This window comes from Eufriesea mexicana, unplaced genomic scaffold (genome assembly GCF_001483705.2).
Source record: "Eufriesea mexicana isolate 0111107269 unplaced genomic scaffold, ASM148370v2 scaffold9008, whole genome shotgun sequence".
Classification (NCBI taxonomy): Eukaryota; Metazoa; Arthropoda; class Insecta; order Hymenoptera; family Apidae; genus Eufriesea; species Eufriesea mexicana.
In genome coordinates, this window is record NW_016916726.1 from 81,876 (window position 1) to 99,661 (window position 17,786).

At 49.1% G+C, this 17,786-nt stretch overlaps 1 protein-coding gene across 1 annotated transcript in view; it reads right to left on the reverse strand.

The window, feature by feature from the left end:
• LOC108553027 (uncharacterized) overlaps nucleotides 1–17,786 on the reverse strand; it is a gene marked incomplete at its 3' end in the record, with an annotated part of 198,678 nt that overhangs the window by 72,195 nt on the left and 108,697 nt on the right. The window contains exons 3-4 of the mRNA XM_017907767.1: nucleotides 12,520–12,690; nucleotides 7,504–7,648 (exon numbers count right to left, since the gene is read on the reverse strand). Of these exons, the coding sequence (XP_017763256.1) occupies nucleotides 7,504–7,648; nucleotides 12,520–12,690 (316 nt within the window). The remainder of the gene's footprint in view (nucleotides 1–7,503; nucleotides 7,649–12,519; nucleotides 12,691–17,786) is intronic.

Sequence of the window (17,786 nt, forward strand, 5' to 3'; positions counted from 1 at the left end):
GCGTGACGAGGCAACGGAGATATGGAAATATTTCGAATTCGTCCCTCGTTACGCTCGCATATACGTATAACTCTCCGCGCGAAGACACCGAGGCTAACGCGATACGTCCGTTTATTTTTTCCCCTCGGTTACAAAAATTGATGGAACTCGCGCGGTGGGAAATATCGAAAACGAAACGTTCTCCTTTTAATCGCTGTTTCAGGCATTCGTTTACCTGTCTCCGCGGAAAATATAACGTACGTCTTTTATTAAAATGGTTTATCAAACACGCTGTCCGGCAGCAGTGGTCCCTGTTTATTTTCCCCTGCGCACCCCCTTCGAACGACGCGCGGAAAGAGCCTGCAACATTTGTCACTCGCGATCGTTTCGAGTATTCGAGGATAACTCGATAGCGGAGCAGCGGCTCGGTCGATGGAATCCATTCGTTTTCAAACGTCAACTCCTTCGTCAGGGACCGACAGTATCGTCGACACGTCCGTAATTATCTTCGCTTTTCTATCCCTTGGGAACTTCGTGGCAGTGCTAATTAACGTAGTACACAACTCGACCATTTCCAGCCATGAATATTTTCGATACGGTGAATCGTGTCACCGTATTTCCCCTTTCCACCGGTACCCTCCACCGCCCTCTTCCTATTTTTCCACCGTTCGCCACGCCACCCCGATTTACCCTCCTCCTCGGCTGACCGTGAACGCACTCGCGTGCCGCTCTATTACGCTTCGAAGAAATTTCATTTAAAAACCCGAGCGCTGTTTCTCGATAGAAATTGATTTTGCCCGATCGTTCCCGCGGTCGGTCGGTTTCATTATGACCCAACGCCAGGCTGCCGGTTTTCTCCCGGACCGCTCTCCTCGACTTTCAAATTGCAGCAAAGTTTCCCCCGACCCGGAAGGCTACGTATTGACATTCATTTTTTCGAAACGATCGTCATCGCGTCCACCGCCTCCGGGTAGTTTCCGCGAACAAAATTCCATCGACACGGGTGTTGGAAAGTTGGACGGACCTAACTACTTCCTTGTCCTTCCTCTCCTAACTACTTCGGATCGATAGCGCGAAACTTTTCCCTTCCGACTTGATTTAAATTAAATGTCAACAGCTTGTACGCGACACTGATTTCCAACTTTCCTGCCGGCGTCTCCTGCTCGCTGTTTCCCCGTTACCCCCATGCGTTTATCTTTCCTCCGATGGACCAGGCAGACGTTTAATCGTCGCTCCCACCGCGGTATCTTCGATTTCTTCGCGACGTTTCGATAGATACGTCGCGATAACGGGGTACGTTAACCCCCGAGTCGAAGACGCGTTTTCATTAGCGCGTGCTGCTGGTATACTGGTATCGCCTCCGAGGCGTACCGAAGATAAGTGGTTATCCCTCGTTTCTCTTTCCTTTGCCGAGCTTCGTGGATAGGTTGCGGCGTGTTCGAGTCGGCTCGCGAGCTATGGCAAGCAGGTTTGTCTTCGTCAAGACGGACGAAAGGAGCGGAAAGTAGCGGTAGCTTTTTAGAAAGCGCATTCTCCTGTCCGTCCTCTCTCGTGGAAACGATCCACTCTGCGCCAGAAAGAATGGTGCATCGCCGCTTGAAAAATGAATATCTTCCGCCGACGTAGGGCGGAGAAAAAATTCCCAGCCGCCGTCGACTACTTCCGTTCGCCCCTTTCTAATAAAACGTCATACGAGAATTTATTTACTATCCCGTCTTTCAGCCCCGTCCCTCGTTATTTAGAGGCCCGGTCCCTCCGTAACTTACGCTCCGAGCTTCCCAAACGACGTCGGATGTTTTACTTTTATCGACGCGCTAAACGGTTACGTCCCCGAGAGGCTTTGTACCTTTTCCAACACCACGTACATGCGTTCGAAACGAGACCGGGCCTCTCCTGTGAAACATCGCGGCCCTGCCGTACCATGATTCTCGGCTTGTCAGTCGTAACCCGAGACAAGGTACGTTCGCTCTTTATTATGCCGGTGTACGTGCTGCCACGGTGCCGACCATGTCTCGAATCGCTTCGAAATGGAAGAGTATCTCCTTAACGATATCTTTCCAGGTATTTCCCTTACCGCGTGTATCCTTTAATGATACACCTGTACGAGAGTATCGGGCGAGGGGCTAACGAGCGGTTAAAATCAGCCACTGTCTACGCCCGCGGGTTCTCAAGTTTCAGGAAACACGAAAATGGATAGTTAAGCCGGGGTAGATCAGCCTGTCTAGAAACCTGGATGCAACTCATCGCGCTAATTAATACCAATTTCGGTAATCCGCGTACTTCTCGCCTCGTCGTGCAACGGAAAAACCAGCTCGTTCTTCTTTCCTCGTTTCATTACACTGTAGCGACCCACGTTCACACCCTCGCCGATAGATAAATTCCTACTTTCTCTCAAGTCCTCGGTGAATTCTCGACCTCCCATAAATTGAAGTTCCTATGCTACCTAAGTATCCCCCGTCTGAGGCAGGGCCTGCTGGAAAGCCCTAGGCCCAGGACGAAACGCACCCCTTCCCTGCGTCCTTTCACCTGCTACCCTATCATAGCGCAACGACCAAGGAGCATGATATCAACCGGCAGCACCGTAGGAACTACAAAACTAACGTCGCAATTTCGTAGGGAGGGACCCCCGTAACACCATGCACCGTAAGGATCCCGCGAGATCCACCCCCCATCTGACTACCACGCGCTGCGTCCCCCCTGTCTAGGTTATCGCGCTCACCACCCGATCTCGAGAGGAAATTTTTCCTCGAATTTCGAATACGATTTAATCTCCGCGTAACGAAACGCGGTTGGTCTTCCTTGGCGATCGTATACCGGTCGACTTTAACGACTATTTTTGTCCCCGTTTCTTGCCTGGAACGCAGTGGCTCTACTTATACCGGGCGTAACGAACCGCGGACTTTACGGTGAACATTAATTAAATTAACGGGATCATTAATTGTGGTCTCGCGCACTTCTGCAGCCTTCCTCGTCCCGGCATCGCGGCAAATCCTGGGAAACGGGATGGCACTCGGTCGGTTTATAACCAAACGCGGACAAGAAAAGCCGGATGCCACGGATCGTGGCCGCCCCCTATCATATCGGGGGAGGACACGCGAGAATTTATTCGCTGGGATAAAAGACGAAACCGTCGGCAACTTTGTCGAATTTATTTTAGAGAAAACTAGCAAGCCGGGAAACTTTGTGCCCGGGCGAATTACTCTTGCCGAACAAACGACGTGGAATCCAATAGTACACAGGTGTTTTGGAAAGTTCCTGCTCTTGGACTTCCGAGACGCGTATACATACGTGTTAGGGCAGTCGAGGAAGAAGAATTACGATTTTAATTTTCCCAGCCCTATCCTGCTACACGGGTACGATTTTTCCCCCGCGTCATCCAGACGGATCGCTCCGCGCGGGATAACGCTGAGCGTGTTTTGATAGATCCTTGCCGCGTTCCGCGCCGACAACGTGGCCCTGCGTCCTTTGAAATCCTTTAGCCGAGTGTCGGTGACGTACTTCCACGTCGTTCGAAACTTTCCAGCCGAATGCCGGTGATTGATCCTACGTCGGATCCCGCGTTACGATCCCACAGTCGCTGAGTATCGACAACGTAGTTCAATCGTGTATATCCTTCGCGTTCGATGACTAGAATCTTACCGTTCATCGCGCGTATTTTCGAACCATGATTATCGAGTTTCGCGTTTTATTCGTTGGAAAAGATCATCGAGTAGTGAGAAGAATATACGCACTGTAAGGCTTAACGACCCGGAAGGGCCCGCACGACGACTAACTGTGGCGTGAATGGAACGGCACGTAAAACCGGCGTGGCATTTAACGCGTTAAACGAACGTGGTGGCATGTATTGTGAGAATGATGAGCGTGGCGTGATTAGGGTTACAAGGTCACCGCCTGTGACAGTATCTTCTGCGTGGGTATGACTGTAGAGTGCATGGGAACGCTTAGACTGTTCCTCGAAAATAGGGGATAATAAGGATAATAAACAGCGATCTCGGGTTTGGCTCGAGCGTTCAGAGGACGAGGGACCGCGTGCAAGGATCGTATGAACGAGTGTTCGATATTTATGGCAGTATCGAGTGCAAGTGAAGAGCGAAATGCGTCTGAGCGTTTAGGGTACGTGGCCCACCGAGGGCGACAGGAGGCAGAGTGCAAGGTTTGAATAAGGGTGCAAGAACGCGAAGGAAGACAGTTCTTTGAGAGACAGCCAAATTAGTTCGTAATAAACCATACTTATTATTTACCATCGTTATTCTGCTCGCCTGCCCAACGTTCCTACGGTATCGTGTATTCCGCTCGGCAAGATGGCGGACTAATAACGAAAATGACAGGGGAAAGCAATTTTCCGTCGATCCGTAAACCTAGATCGAAGGAAAACGGTTAAAATGAAATAGAGTAACGCGACGAATTCCGTTCGGGAGCTTTTACAATGATACGATAGCTTCTATCTCATCGCGATATTGCGAATCCGGGGCCTGGGGTTTTCTACCTCGTAGAGTTTAATATCTACGCGCACGGTATATCGAAACAACGAGAAACAGCTCTAAACTATAGGAGAAATGGTACTCCCCGATCGGGCCGTTAAAAGAAACGCGAATTTGCATCTGACAGTTCAATTAGCGGAATTGAAAGCGTTTCGACGAAAGGATACCCGGAGCGAAACGTTGCCTCCGCTCTCAACTTTACATCGTTTCCGTGCTTTTTTCCTTTCGATCCTTCAATAAGATTCCACTGCTTTACTCGTATCGCGTACAGTGTAGCCCTTCTATGCTCGATGCCATGCCAACACGGGGGCGCGCAAGTGCAGCTTACGAGCGGAGAGCACCTTTGCAAGTGGCTGCAACGAATGGAATTCGCGATATCAGCAGTAGCTTTCCGTAGCTATCCCTTTCGCACAAAGAAAGGATCGGAGAATTCTGAAAGAACGACTCTGCTTACCGCGGAACATTTATTTCTCTGCTCGTAACGTCCGAGCAAACTCGATATAGACGGCGAGTGCCGTTCGATACCATTTGCTATTAAGCGATTAAATTTTCTCCTACGTCCAAGCTTTCATCCCTCGCCGCTGCGGCGCTCTCTCGCATACTCTTGCCCCCTTTGTACCGAGAAATCGTCGTGATTTCATCGGGATTTAAACGCAGTTTGCTCGCAACGAATCGCGAAATTATTATTATCGTTACCAGCTCAATTTTCGCTGTCTCGTCAACGGGCAACTTTTCGACGACCGGTCACACAGCGTACCGCGGAAACGCGCGGTTAATTTCACGCCGAGAACTTTGCCCGCGTTTGCGGCGCGTTACAACGAGCCGTTAAACGACTCGCGGGAGTAGGTTCGCGCAGCAGGAAGGTTTTTCGCGTTATCCTTTTCGAGCGAGAGGAAGCGGTTGAACGAGCTGCCGTCGCGTACTCGGAGCGCGCGAGAAAACGCGCGTCAGTTATGAACGATGGAGGGCTTACGGCGTTTCCACGAAGAAATTACTTAGGCGTCGCATGCAACGTCGACGGGGCGTGCGTGGATCTGGGCTTCGCGGAAAGTAACTCGTATTCCCAAGCTACTCGCGATTTCGCGTCCGTTTTACCGTCCCATAAAGGCTACCGTGCCGTTCGCGTCCTCCTCTGCTACGTCGTTTCCCTCGCTTTTCCCTCGCGTTTCCGTTGCGTCGCGACGCGGAACAACAACGCGAGAACCGACCCGTTGATAACGAGGATGCGACGTACTCGGAAATCGTTGCGAGCTCCTTTTCAACCAAAGTGTCCGTTTTTTCAGCCAGACAACCGACGCGTCGTACCCGGAAGTCGTTTTCTAAATCGCTTCGACGAACGCAATCGGCGTCGTTTTCGCGCGCAGGACACCGACCTCGCGCAATCAGCTTCGATTCTTTCTCGCCTAGCTGTCCGAGGCTGCCGCGATGGTAATGATCGCGTCGGTAGGACGACGTTTCGTCGAGGTACGAAGGTGACGAGAAAAATACGAGGCAATTATTACACGGCAGGGTAAGATCCAGGGGGTTGGCTCGCGAGGTTTCGACACGCGAGCAACTTTGGTAATTAAAAGTGCGTGTGCGCGTGCGCTCGCTCCTTGACGACTTTACGACGACCGTGAAGAAGAGGATACCGATGGAAAAGAGGGAGAGAGAGGGGAGATGAAGTAAAAACGCGTTCCCATTGTTCGTGATCGTGAAAATTTCGGATCCAAGTTCCGAGGAAATTACGAATCGTTTCGATAATCGGTATCGTTTGCCGTAGATTACCCCCGGGATAATCCGACGATACTAAGCTACGCAGGAAATTTAATATATTCGCCCCAGATTTCGTAAGTTCTCCTTAAAGTTTGAACACCTGGCACAACGTACAGGTATTAGCGCGGTGAAATACGTCTCTTTAACCTTAACTAATTTTAAGCCGAGAATTAAAATAAAGTATGCATCGCGACGTTGCCCGAACGTGTAAATTACGCGAGTATAAACCCGAAGCGGAATAGGGAGAAGGTAGCCGGTTTCCGGTGAAATATTACAGCGGAAGGGACACGTTCGAGTATCCGGACAAGTTTGAGTATTGCTTATGTACGTCCAAGTTGGCAAGATTCAAACGACCATGTAATTTCACTCGGGCTTTGAATCGGTAATATCGCTCGGCGAAACGAGCGCGTGGCTCAAAATGCACGGCGTTTTAAGTCCGCCAGCCGCGTTGCCTATGATCTCGCTTTAATAGCGTCGAGATGAAGCGATCGCAGAAATTCCCAACTGCGATGACGATAACGGATAACGCGAAAGCTAAGCAGCGCATTTAATGGCTTTAAAGTTTCGTCAAACGTTCTGTCAGTCGACAACGGAACTTCGTTTCCAACTCTCCGTTAACTTTTCGTCGTTACCACCATCATGCTCGCGAAGATCGAATGCTCGGGGAACCATAACGCTCCGGTTTTACCGGTCCGCCTTTCGATCTCGTATGCCGACTGCGGATTAACCGCGTGCAAAATGGCCGCGTGTCCTCTTATATCGTCGAATTTCTCGCGATCGTTTAACCCATGGTAAACCCACCCTTCCACTCGCAGAACCCTCGAAGAAAATCCGTGGCTGTCGCGGCAAAAGCGTTAAATTCGCGGACGAGCGAGCGGAGTGACATTGAAAAAGGGAGTTATTCCCCGTTTGAAGCCGAAGCGCGGCGCAGGCGAAGCACGGGGACGAAATTCAGCGCGAGGCAAAGAAATTTACTTCTTTGATTGACATTCAAAAGGAACACTCGGCGCTTTCTTTAACTTGAATTATGAATAGGAGGAGCATAGGGAAGGCATAGGGGAAGTCATAGGGAAAGGCATTGGGAAAGCACAGGCAAGTCGGATGCAGCGAGGGAAGATTTTTGAGCGAGAAGAGGCAGACGTAAATATTGACTCGCGCGCTTACGGTCGTCTCCGGATGGAAACGACGAACCGGTGACAGACGGCCTGCACCCCGTGCGTTCGCCGTGCTCGCGCGATCGCGCCGAAAGTAGAATAAACTATGGTAATGATGCAACGTTTTCACTCACCGGCTCTCCATCCTGCACTTGCCCTCCCGCGCTTTGCAGTTGCTTTTGAAGTCCTCGAAAATCTGGTTGCACGGTTTGTCGCGTAAACAGACGCTCAGCGCATGATTGCAGGTCGGCAGCGCGTCGATTGCGTCCTGGTCCTTATCTGGAACAGACATCGGGCAAGTTAATACGATTTTTCCAGTTCCCTTCCGCTTCGAATACCACGGAATTGGTGGGAACCGCTTGCGAGGGTGGCTAGGGTCGAGGAACCTGGGCTCTCGCGAGTCAAAGAGGATAGAAGAACGTTTTCAAATGGCGTTCTTACCGTTTCAGTTCCGATAGCGCGTGCCGTAGGCAACGGAGAGGTCGTCACGCGTCGGACAATAACACGGAACTGAACAAGGAAGTCGTCGACGCAAATTAACCACGAGCCTGTCCGAGCCTCGCGATGTTTACCTAGAGTCTTATCTACGAGACACGCCTCCTAGCTGCGACACTCGTGTTTGGTCCCATCTCCGGTTAGCACCGGTTTCAACCGACATCGTAGACGAACAGGTTAAACGTATCGAGACACCGACGACTCTTAAGTGAAACTAATTTTGTACCACGCGCATCCATTTGTGCCCATTTGCATCCAAGCGCGGAATAATCCGCGAACCGCGACTGCCTCCTACCAGCGAGCGCGGAATAATCCGCGAGCTGCGACTTTTCTTCATCATCGGTCGCTGAATATTCTTCGTACGCCACAGATCACGTTTCATCCCTTTTGTGAGCATCTCACCTACATCGGTTCGTTATATTCTTAACAAGTTTTGCTTTTGTTTTATTCTATTTTATTTTCTATTTTATTTGTAAAATAATTTTTCTTCTTTTTCTTTCTCGTGTATCAATTGTTTTAAAAAGTAGACGATACGGGCCAGTCGTCGGTCGAACGTCGCGGATGTTTGAACGCGGCACCTCGTAAAGGTATTTCATCGAGAAGGAAAACGGGAAAGATAGCTCGTTACACCTCTTGCTTTACACTTCTTGCTGGCGAAAGAAACGAATAAATACGCGGAGGTTAATCCGTTCCGCGCGATTGCGCGTACGTTGTACTTGCGGGCGTGGGAAAGGTTCGATATCAATTACACGATTACTCGAATGAAACTGCGATTCGTCGTTAATACGCGAAAGATTCGCGTAAGCAGGCGCGGCCGCGGAAAGGTGGAAAAATAATTGAGCCCCTCGGACGCAGAAATATAACGAAAAGACGTGTCTGCGCGGGACCCGATGAGAAATAAAACAATAAGGAATCGTCGGCTGGCGCAAAAAGAGGAAGCAGAAAATAATAAAGGTATTCTCTTATCAAAGAAAGAAAAGAGAGTCGGGGCAGGTGTGTTAAGAGGCGAGGAGAGATTTTTCGCGGATAAAGGGAAGAGGATCGGGAAATTTCCTGCGAATAATTTCAAAGACCACCGTCCTTCGCCAATACTCCCCTCACGAATTCCTCGATGATAAAAACGATCGCGATTAAACGGCGGACTAATTCATTTACGGGCAAGGGGCTCGGCGGGGACGGTGTAGGAAGGCGAAAGCGGTTAGAGAAAAACGGTGGAAAAGGGGAGAAAGAGGTGGAAATATAAGAGAAAATCGAGCGATGGCCGTTATACTCTGTTTCGCGAATCAAGGAAGGAGGAAGATCATTGGCGGAAATACGCGCGTGAAACGTATACGGACAAAAGACTCGATGGAGTAAGGATAACGGGGGATGGAAGGGTAGACGCGCGAGGGTGGGGATGGGGGGTAGATAAAAAGAGAGGGAAAAAAGGAGTTTGCCTGGCGGAATCGACAGGAAAGAGGAAAGCCATTCTTTTAGCATCGGTAAGCGTGAAAACGGGAAAAGAAAACGACGGAGGACAGAGCGAGAAAGGGTGGGGGATGGGGCGAGGGGGCGGGTAATGGGAGGTAGCAAGGGAGAAAAAGGATCGCGGCTGGAGGAGCGAGTGTGGGTGAAAAGAAGCGTATTGGGAATTATCCGTGAATCGTTCGAAAATGCTCAAAAGGCTCGACGGCCCGGACGAGCGAGCCCTCGGGAAAATGAACAATGGAGATCGTAGGAGAAGCCGCAATGGCGCGGAGGTTATATAAGGGGCCGCAGTCAAAGATATCGCGATCCCTTTGTTTCTTCCACGAGAACCGCGACCGAGCCTCTCTCCTCTCTCGTCGAAGGGAAATGCCCGGCTGAGTGGCACCTCGATCAAATTTTCTTCCGTAGCATCTCTCGCTACGACCCCGCCGCGCTGTCTCCGGCAACCTTCCAGATAACTTTCCTACGATTAACGCCATCGAATATGTCACAGGCAGGTCGCGACGATACCCGATAAAGCCAAAGTTAACCCGTGCTCGTGGTGTATAACCGAGCGTGTACGCGTCCAAGTATCGAACGTGCAACTTTATCGGGAAACGACAATGACGTATCCGGGGGTGGTCGCGTCTTGCATCGATTAATCGGACGATAATTTCCAAAGGAGATCGAATATTCGTTAACGTACACCGTGGGAACACGCGCGGCGAGGAGCCACGTCGGTGATTACGGCGGATGACAAATTCTCCTTTCGAAACGGAGACTAAGAGGGGAAATATATCGAGCTAGCGAAGGCTCTGCTTCGAGACATAATTTCGGAATTAAGAGAAAGAGACGGAGAGATCTGTGTCGGGCGATCGGTTAAAAATAAATTGCTCGGCAAACGCGTACAGGATAACGAAGGACGGAGCAGCGAAAGAGGAAAAGGCGCGGATCCGTGGCGCATCCGCGAGAACGAAGGAACGGGAATAATTTGGAAGTAACGAGTCGAGCAATTAGAAGAGTTTGGCCAGAATCTTAATTACATTTATCCCAGTGTATAAGCCGCCACGGTCGGCTGAAAGCCGGTCATACAGGGAAGGCAACGTGGATAATGAAAGCTGCGCGCCGCAGCCGCTACGAAAACCAGGAAGCTTCGGCACTTAATGAGATTAAATTCGCTCTCCTGCTTGGAAAAAAGGAAAAAGGAGGGAAAAAAGAAGGGAGAAAGGAGGCCTGGCAAAGGCACGCGTCTCTCCCTCCCGCCGCCACCCCGTTAAACGCGCAAAGATCCGCGAGTTTCCCTCCTCTCGAAGTCAACGTCAGTTCCAGGGTCCGGTGAAAAGCAACGCGTTGCAGCTTATGCAGCCGAGGCCTTTGAAGCTTTCGACGAGCCATAAAAAGATCGCAAAGAGGAAGAAATCGGTTCCAAGCTTTCGACTCGATGCGCCCAGCGTAACGTGTTGCGCGTATTACGATCATCCAGGCCGCTTCACCGCCTCCATTTTTCGTCCGCCAACTTTACCACGATAGACAATATTCCAGGTGAATTCCACTTTTGCGTCTTAACCGCTGCTCCGTGATACGGACCAACGTAACGGGTCGTATCGACGGAACGCGTCTCGTTGTCTGTCTCGCGCGGGCAATTTGAAAACAAAAACAAAACAAAAAAAAAAAGATAGGAAAAAGATCGATGAGCCGCGATGGAAGCTCGTATCAACCGCGCGAGCAGAGAAACGTGATTTTTCACGGCGGACGTTTTAAAAAATTGAATGACCACGGATGATGAATTAGAAACGGGGGCACGGAATATACCGTGCGAATATCGGACAGGAAAATTGAACTTACATGACCCAGCTGCGGGATGACGTGGGACACGTGGAAAAATGATAAGAATAATTTTATTTGCAATTTTCCACGGAGGAGTGGGGGGGGGGCTAACAAATATAATCGGGTTAAAATAGAAAATATCGGCACTCGTGTACGCGTGGATGCAGTCGACGGGAAGCGTATTTCCGATGGAGGTCGTGGTAAAAAATATTGACCTACAAGCTCCGTTCTAGTCGAGTGGCATTCGGATAATCTTCTTCGCGCGAAAGGGGAGTCGCGGAGAATACGAACGGCAAATATCGCGAACGATTGCCGAGGCAAAGACGAACGGATTCCGGTTCGAGGACGCTCGAGCGTCGACTCACGCTCTCGTTCTTTTGCTTCGTGGCTGGCTTCGAGTGCGTGCAGTTGCAGACGGAAGTTACGGTTAAACAAGAAACGATCGGCCAGATTATCGGTAAAAAGTCGCGATCGCGATTCGTTAACCCTTTGACTGTCACGCCGAAATCACGCGGAGCATTTTTATTATTCAAAGTTTATAATAGTAAAATAATAATAAATTGGTGATATAGGACAACATTCTTACCCAATGGAGCGTTTATCTCATTGATGGTCACGGATGACGGTTGACAATTGACTAACATTTTATACATGAGATTTTGGGGGTATGATTTCAGAGAGTGGAGAAGGGTGTTTACCTTACCGGAGAAAAGTTAGTTCTTTTTAAGGTGCATCGACGTGGGAAATCGAGGTAGGGTGTCTATGAAGAGGATCAGCCCTTTGCACTCGAGAGGCATTTAATAAAATTTCGAAGCTCGATATTAATTAATATATCAAATTTAAAATAATATAAGAGTGCTCGAGGTATCGAAATGAAATAATTCTGCGTGTTAATTATACCCCTCGTACCCCTCTTTAACCAAAAAATCGTCGAGTGCAAAAAGGGTTAGTTTTAAGACGAGACATCTAGTTTTGGATATGGCGCAAGATAACTGTGCAGGATGTTGATAATTTTCGAATAGGGGAAGTTTGACATTAGGATTCTTGGGGCTATGACAACGGCATCGTTGGCCAAAGAGATTGGCACCGTCCAGAGGAATTTCCTCGACGTCCGGACGAAATCCCTCGTTACAATCGCGACTCGCGATTAAACGCTTGTTAGAGGATTAACGCGTGTCGGGCTCGATCCCTTTTTCACGGCGACTAGATTGATCTTAATTGATTTTCCCTGTCGCCGCCTGATCTCTCGTATTTTCCAGCGAGAGAAAGAGTCCGCGACTTTGGCACCCGCGCGTTAGGATCAGCAGCAGGCGCGTGAAATGCGCGTAGGTAATTACCCGGGACGGTATTTCTGGGGAAAAATAGGTTTCTCTAGCTCTTACCTTTCTTTAAAACGTAGACGCACGGGTGGTCGAAGAGGAAGTTCTGAAAACTGTTACAGTCCGGATCTACACGCGGTTCCCTGCAGAGGCACGTTGGGCGGAAGAAAGGGAAAGCTTGCAGAGTGTGCAGGGCCGCTTGACACTTTCTCACTGTCACCGTCGAACAAGCCACTGGAACAGTTAAATTATTATTAAGCGAGTACACTCATTGCCGATGACAAATGCTCCGCCTTAACGAGGCGCGAGCACGAATAAATTTCTCGATTCTCCCTGCAGTCGAGTACCTCGCGTAAACGCGCCGTGTTACGTTAGAAAATAAAACGACACTCTGAAATTACATTTCGCGGAATAATCGGAAGCCCAGGAGCAGGAAGCTTCGACGAATCTACGGGGAAATTCCAAAATTCCGTCGGGAAAATTTTGCGTAGCGACAGTTAAATGACAGCCGTTGAAAACTGTTATAATATCGATTCCGGTTCTCCAAACAGTTTCGAAGAACAGTTATTTTCTATGATTGTTACGGAGAACCGAAATCAGCGAAAATATCGTTTTCTATTACGAGTACCAGTAACGTTTGATATATCGATTCTTCCGCGGTTCTATTGCGATCCTATATCGGTTCTACTTCGATTTTGTGCCTATATTCTATGTATCTATGTAGTGATATTTCGCATCAAATATCTAGGAATTTTAAAATGTCATTTTTAAGAGCTAGCCACAAGTATTATACCGTGCCCATAAAATTGCGAGCGAGGAAATGGCACCCCGATTCCTTTCGACAACGCGCCAAGTTCTCGCTGTCTATAGTCGTCGCGAGCGATATCTCTGCCCATCGGAAATCATGATAGGCTCTCTGGTTCTCGCATGATCGTACAAAAGAAATATCATTTTTAATTCAGTCGTAACACGCGAGCTCTGCGATTAACAGTCTCCGTGCGAATTATAACTTTAATACGGCGATTTATCAAGATCAGGAGGAACAAGGGGATATCAAAAAATGGCGCGCGATTAGAATTTTATGAACAATTTAATACCGACAGTTTCGCAAACTCGAGACGAGAATCGATTTAGATAGCAGCTATCGAGACAGGAACTGGGACCGATACGAGTAAGAACCTTCCTCGTCGCAACAGTTACAACGACGTTTCGATTTTTCGTAACTGTTGCGAAAAGAAGTTTACTAGATTTATTTATTATATTTATAGATTTCGTCGTGCAATTCAAGAAAATGTATATTTAACCTGCAAAGTTTGTACTAAATCAATGACCCGAAGGACTCGCACTCTGCTTGTAAGCCGAACCCGAGGACGCCGTTTATCGTCACTCGCCTTCGAGGAACGGCCCAAGCGTTCCCATGCACCCCACAGTCATGCCCACGCAAAAGGTACTGTGACGGGCGGTGACCCTATATCCTAAACACGCCACGCTCGCCATTCCCGCGTAATTGGAAAAGCGAGCATAATATTGGAAGTAATTCTTTTTGCTCGTGATCGCAAGCACCGAGATCCATCGTGTCGACGCCGCAGTATCGCGAGTGTTTACGCTCGGGAAAATTTGTGCCGAGCGAAGAGGAGAGTAGCGTTACATTACGCGATTGGTGAACACGAAGGACCTTATAGGAAGCGATATAAGGCGCGCCATTTGCCGTCGTGATATATTCGGTGCGCGACAGTGAAAAATTAATTTCTCGCCTGAGAAAGGTGATTCCGCCTCGAGACGCGTCGTAAACTCGCCTGACCATTACTTAACCGGCCGAGGATCCAATCGATCCGAGAAAGCAGGCTTCTAGAACACCGGGTATAACTTTGCCGGAGGATGGTGGGAAGATGGCAAACGAAGAGTCAGTGCTCTATCTTAAATTAAACATTAACTTCTAGCTGCCAGAGAATTTTACTCTTCGTTTTGTAGCCCGAACTCCGGACTTCGTACGTATCTTTTTCTTCCTCTTTCCCCCGAAGCTCCCTTTATTTCTCTGCCGCGCCAGCGCTCTTATTTCCTCGTCGACGGAACGTCGAAATTAGATCGCGACTACGTCGACGCCGGGCCGTAACCCAACTTCGACTGGATCGTCGTCGGATGGCCTCTCGAAAAAAATGGAAAAAATTCGCGAATCGAAGGGAAAGGGATCGGTATCGCCGACGCGCTCTGCAAAATCGACGACCAAGGGTGGTTTCGTCGCGATAGAGAAACGAGTCGTCTGCCACTAACCCCCGTTCGAGCCTCGCGCTCCCTTGCTCCTCGACTTTATCGTATTACGGACGCGATTTGTTAATTCGTCTGTCACTACCCCCCGTTCGAGCCTCGCGCTCCCTTACTCCTCGACTTTATCGTATTACGGACGCGATTTGTTATCGAGGTAAACGGAGATTATTGAATGGCGAGAATGTGCTAATATTCCGTAAGCGGGTCGAAAAGTGCAATCGAAACTTCTACTCGGGTCATTATTTTTCGATCCGACATTCGACGATGACGACGACATCTGGATTCATTACTTATACTCGGCTGCTGCTGTTGCCGCTGCTACTCGGTTATTACGAAACTTACAGTGTCTTGGAATAGTAATTAAGGCGCACTCTCGTTCCTATTCTTTCTCCGAACGATGCTGTACTAATTAATCTGCGTACAGGGGAATCTCGAGGAAAGAGGGAAAAGAAAAAAAGGAAGGGAAGCTGAAACTGCTTTAACGAGGAAATATTTTAATCGTTAAAGTCATCCAGCGGGTGGCCATCATGGTTGCCCGGTCGATATTTATTCCCATGGTTGGCGCGAGCACGCGATAATCCGTGTCTCGGAGTAGGAATAAATTTCGTGCCTATATACATGCCTACTTTCGCGAGGTTATTTTTAAGTTAAAAGCCAACGCTGACGTCTCGCGAGGACTCTACTCGAGATTGAACACGCCTTGGGAGCTAATCTACGAAATTGAAACGGTACTTTGTTCTTAAAGGATCCCACCGACCTGATACTTTTCTCGCGCTTTGATATTTAAATCTGACAATTTAGTTCCACTTTCGAATAATTGTGTCTTTCCACCCTGCACCCCCTATCCCGTGTCCTTTATCCCGCTACATCCGGACTCGCCATGCGTCGTATCGCGGGAGAGCGCAAAGAATGGTGGCCGTGAGCCGCTTTCGGTAAGAACGGTACCGGGGGGTGGTGTGCAACGTTACTCCTCGATGAAAACGAGAACGATGGGAAAACGCTGGGTAAAACCGATACGGAACCGATTCGAGTACCGCGAGCCAACGTCGAAACAGATTTAATAAAATATAAAGGGAACGAACGGTATCGAAAATAAAGGTATACCGGCCGGTATCGACGTTGAAACGATACGGTGGAAAGATCGATCGTTTCCTCGAAATAAAAACTGGCCAATAAAAAAGAACAACGGAAACAAGGTTGTAAAACTTGCGATGTACTATCCTACAGGCCGGAATCGATAGTCGCGTAGAAGTCATGGGCTCGCTCGAACCGCCGCGATACGCGATGCTGCACAAAACCCAGGATCTGGCAGTCGCAGTTGCAGTTGCAGCTGCACCCACGTTGATACCGTGTGCACCGGTCCTCTCCCGTTTAATGCTTCCATACCGCGCCTATCCACCATGCGCTACGAGGACTCGCATGGTCACTGTTAGATAGCGGCTACAGGCAACGACGGAGAAGGCAGGAGGGAGAACGCCAGGAGATCATACGTGCATACGTTTGTACAATTGCGCACCGCCCATCTGCATTCTGCGACCCGGGCCACCGAGCACTATCCGAAACATGTGCCCTTGCCTCTATGGATAGCACAGCTGATATCTCGGTCTCTATTCAAACCTACCCTCGGTGCTGTCCGATTCTCCCGCTGTCCCCGAGCCACGCGAGAATTTTGATAGCGATCGCATTTTCCAACACCTTCCCATTCTTGCCTAATTTCATTCCACGTCCGCCAAGATTTATCGATCACCCTCCGGTACCCCGGATAGCGAGAAATTTCACCCAACCGATTCAATCGACCGATCCTTTCTCCCTTCCAAAGAACAAAAGTTCTTGCCCCGTTTCTTCGATCTTGTCTCACGATCCGAAGATTTCTTTCTCATCCGATGGATGATTAGTCTCGCTGAACGAACGTTCTTCCTAAGGGAAACGAGGAACACGAACGCCGCGAGCGATCGGTAAAGGTTCATCGAAACCGCGGAATTATCCTGTGTTTAACGACTTTCGTTGCGATAAAAATCTTCCGGGTTTTCCCGCGAATAACGATTCTATTATATCGAGATCAGGGCGAGCAACTTTTCAGCGCAACTCTCGTCTCTCTCCCTCCGCGGGCAAGCGTTGCCGCGATATACGGTCGGAGATTTGAACGCGATAGTTTCGCTTTGTATTCAACCTCCATATTCGTTACGTGCACCAAAAAAGGAATTACTATCTCTCTTTTTTTTTTGCCTCTCCATCTGTTTTTTTCATTTCCTATTCCAGCAGTCCCGACCATCGATTTCTTTTATTCGCGCGATGCCATAGGCGCTCCGACTAATTAATTAGGAATCCATTTTCCGCGGCGCTCCGTCGTCTTTCGGCTCCGTTCTTCTAATAAACGGGGCACGGGGGGTAGGTTCCGCGGGATCGAGAGATTCGAAATATAACGAATCAGCGCGACTTCGTTGCGAGGAAAATAGAAACGCGGGAGGAGCGGCTTGCCGTGGTATCGAATTTATCGATACTTGCGCGACCGTGTCCTCTATCGATGGGACGAATCGCTTCGCCGTTAGTTTCGTCTCGATATTCCGGGCTAATTTATCACGACATCTCCCAGCGAGAATGCAGCCGTTTCGGGCAAGCGCAAACGCGCGTATCCCCGAGGAAACGGGAAAATCGTACAAATATATCGCGATCGATCGGAATTCGTTGCATGGAAGTAACCGTCGAAACGGATGATTAAAGCGACGTAAAAATATAAAAGCTTGGAAAGTTTGAAAGGACCGGAACGAACGGTCAAACATCGAGAATAAAAAGGATACTCGTGGTAAACGTAATTGCAACGTTTATTAAATCTTGTAGGATTTTCCATTTTTTATTAAGCAAGCTCGTAGAAATGGTCCCGATTTTCCCGGTTACAGCATGCACACGGCATTGCTTTTTGATTAGCCTGGCTCTCCTATTGTTCCGATTTCCATTCTTTTTTCATAATTATCATAAAATCCGCGCAGCCTGCGCTTCGATTCGTTTGAAAAGCGGTAACATATTGCCGGGCCGCGACGCTTCGGCCTGCGGACGGGCAGAGGAAC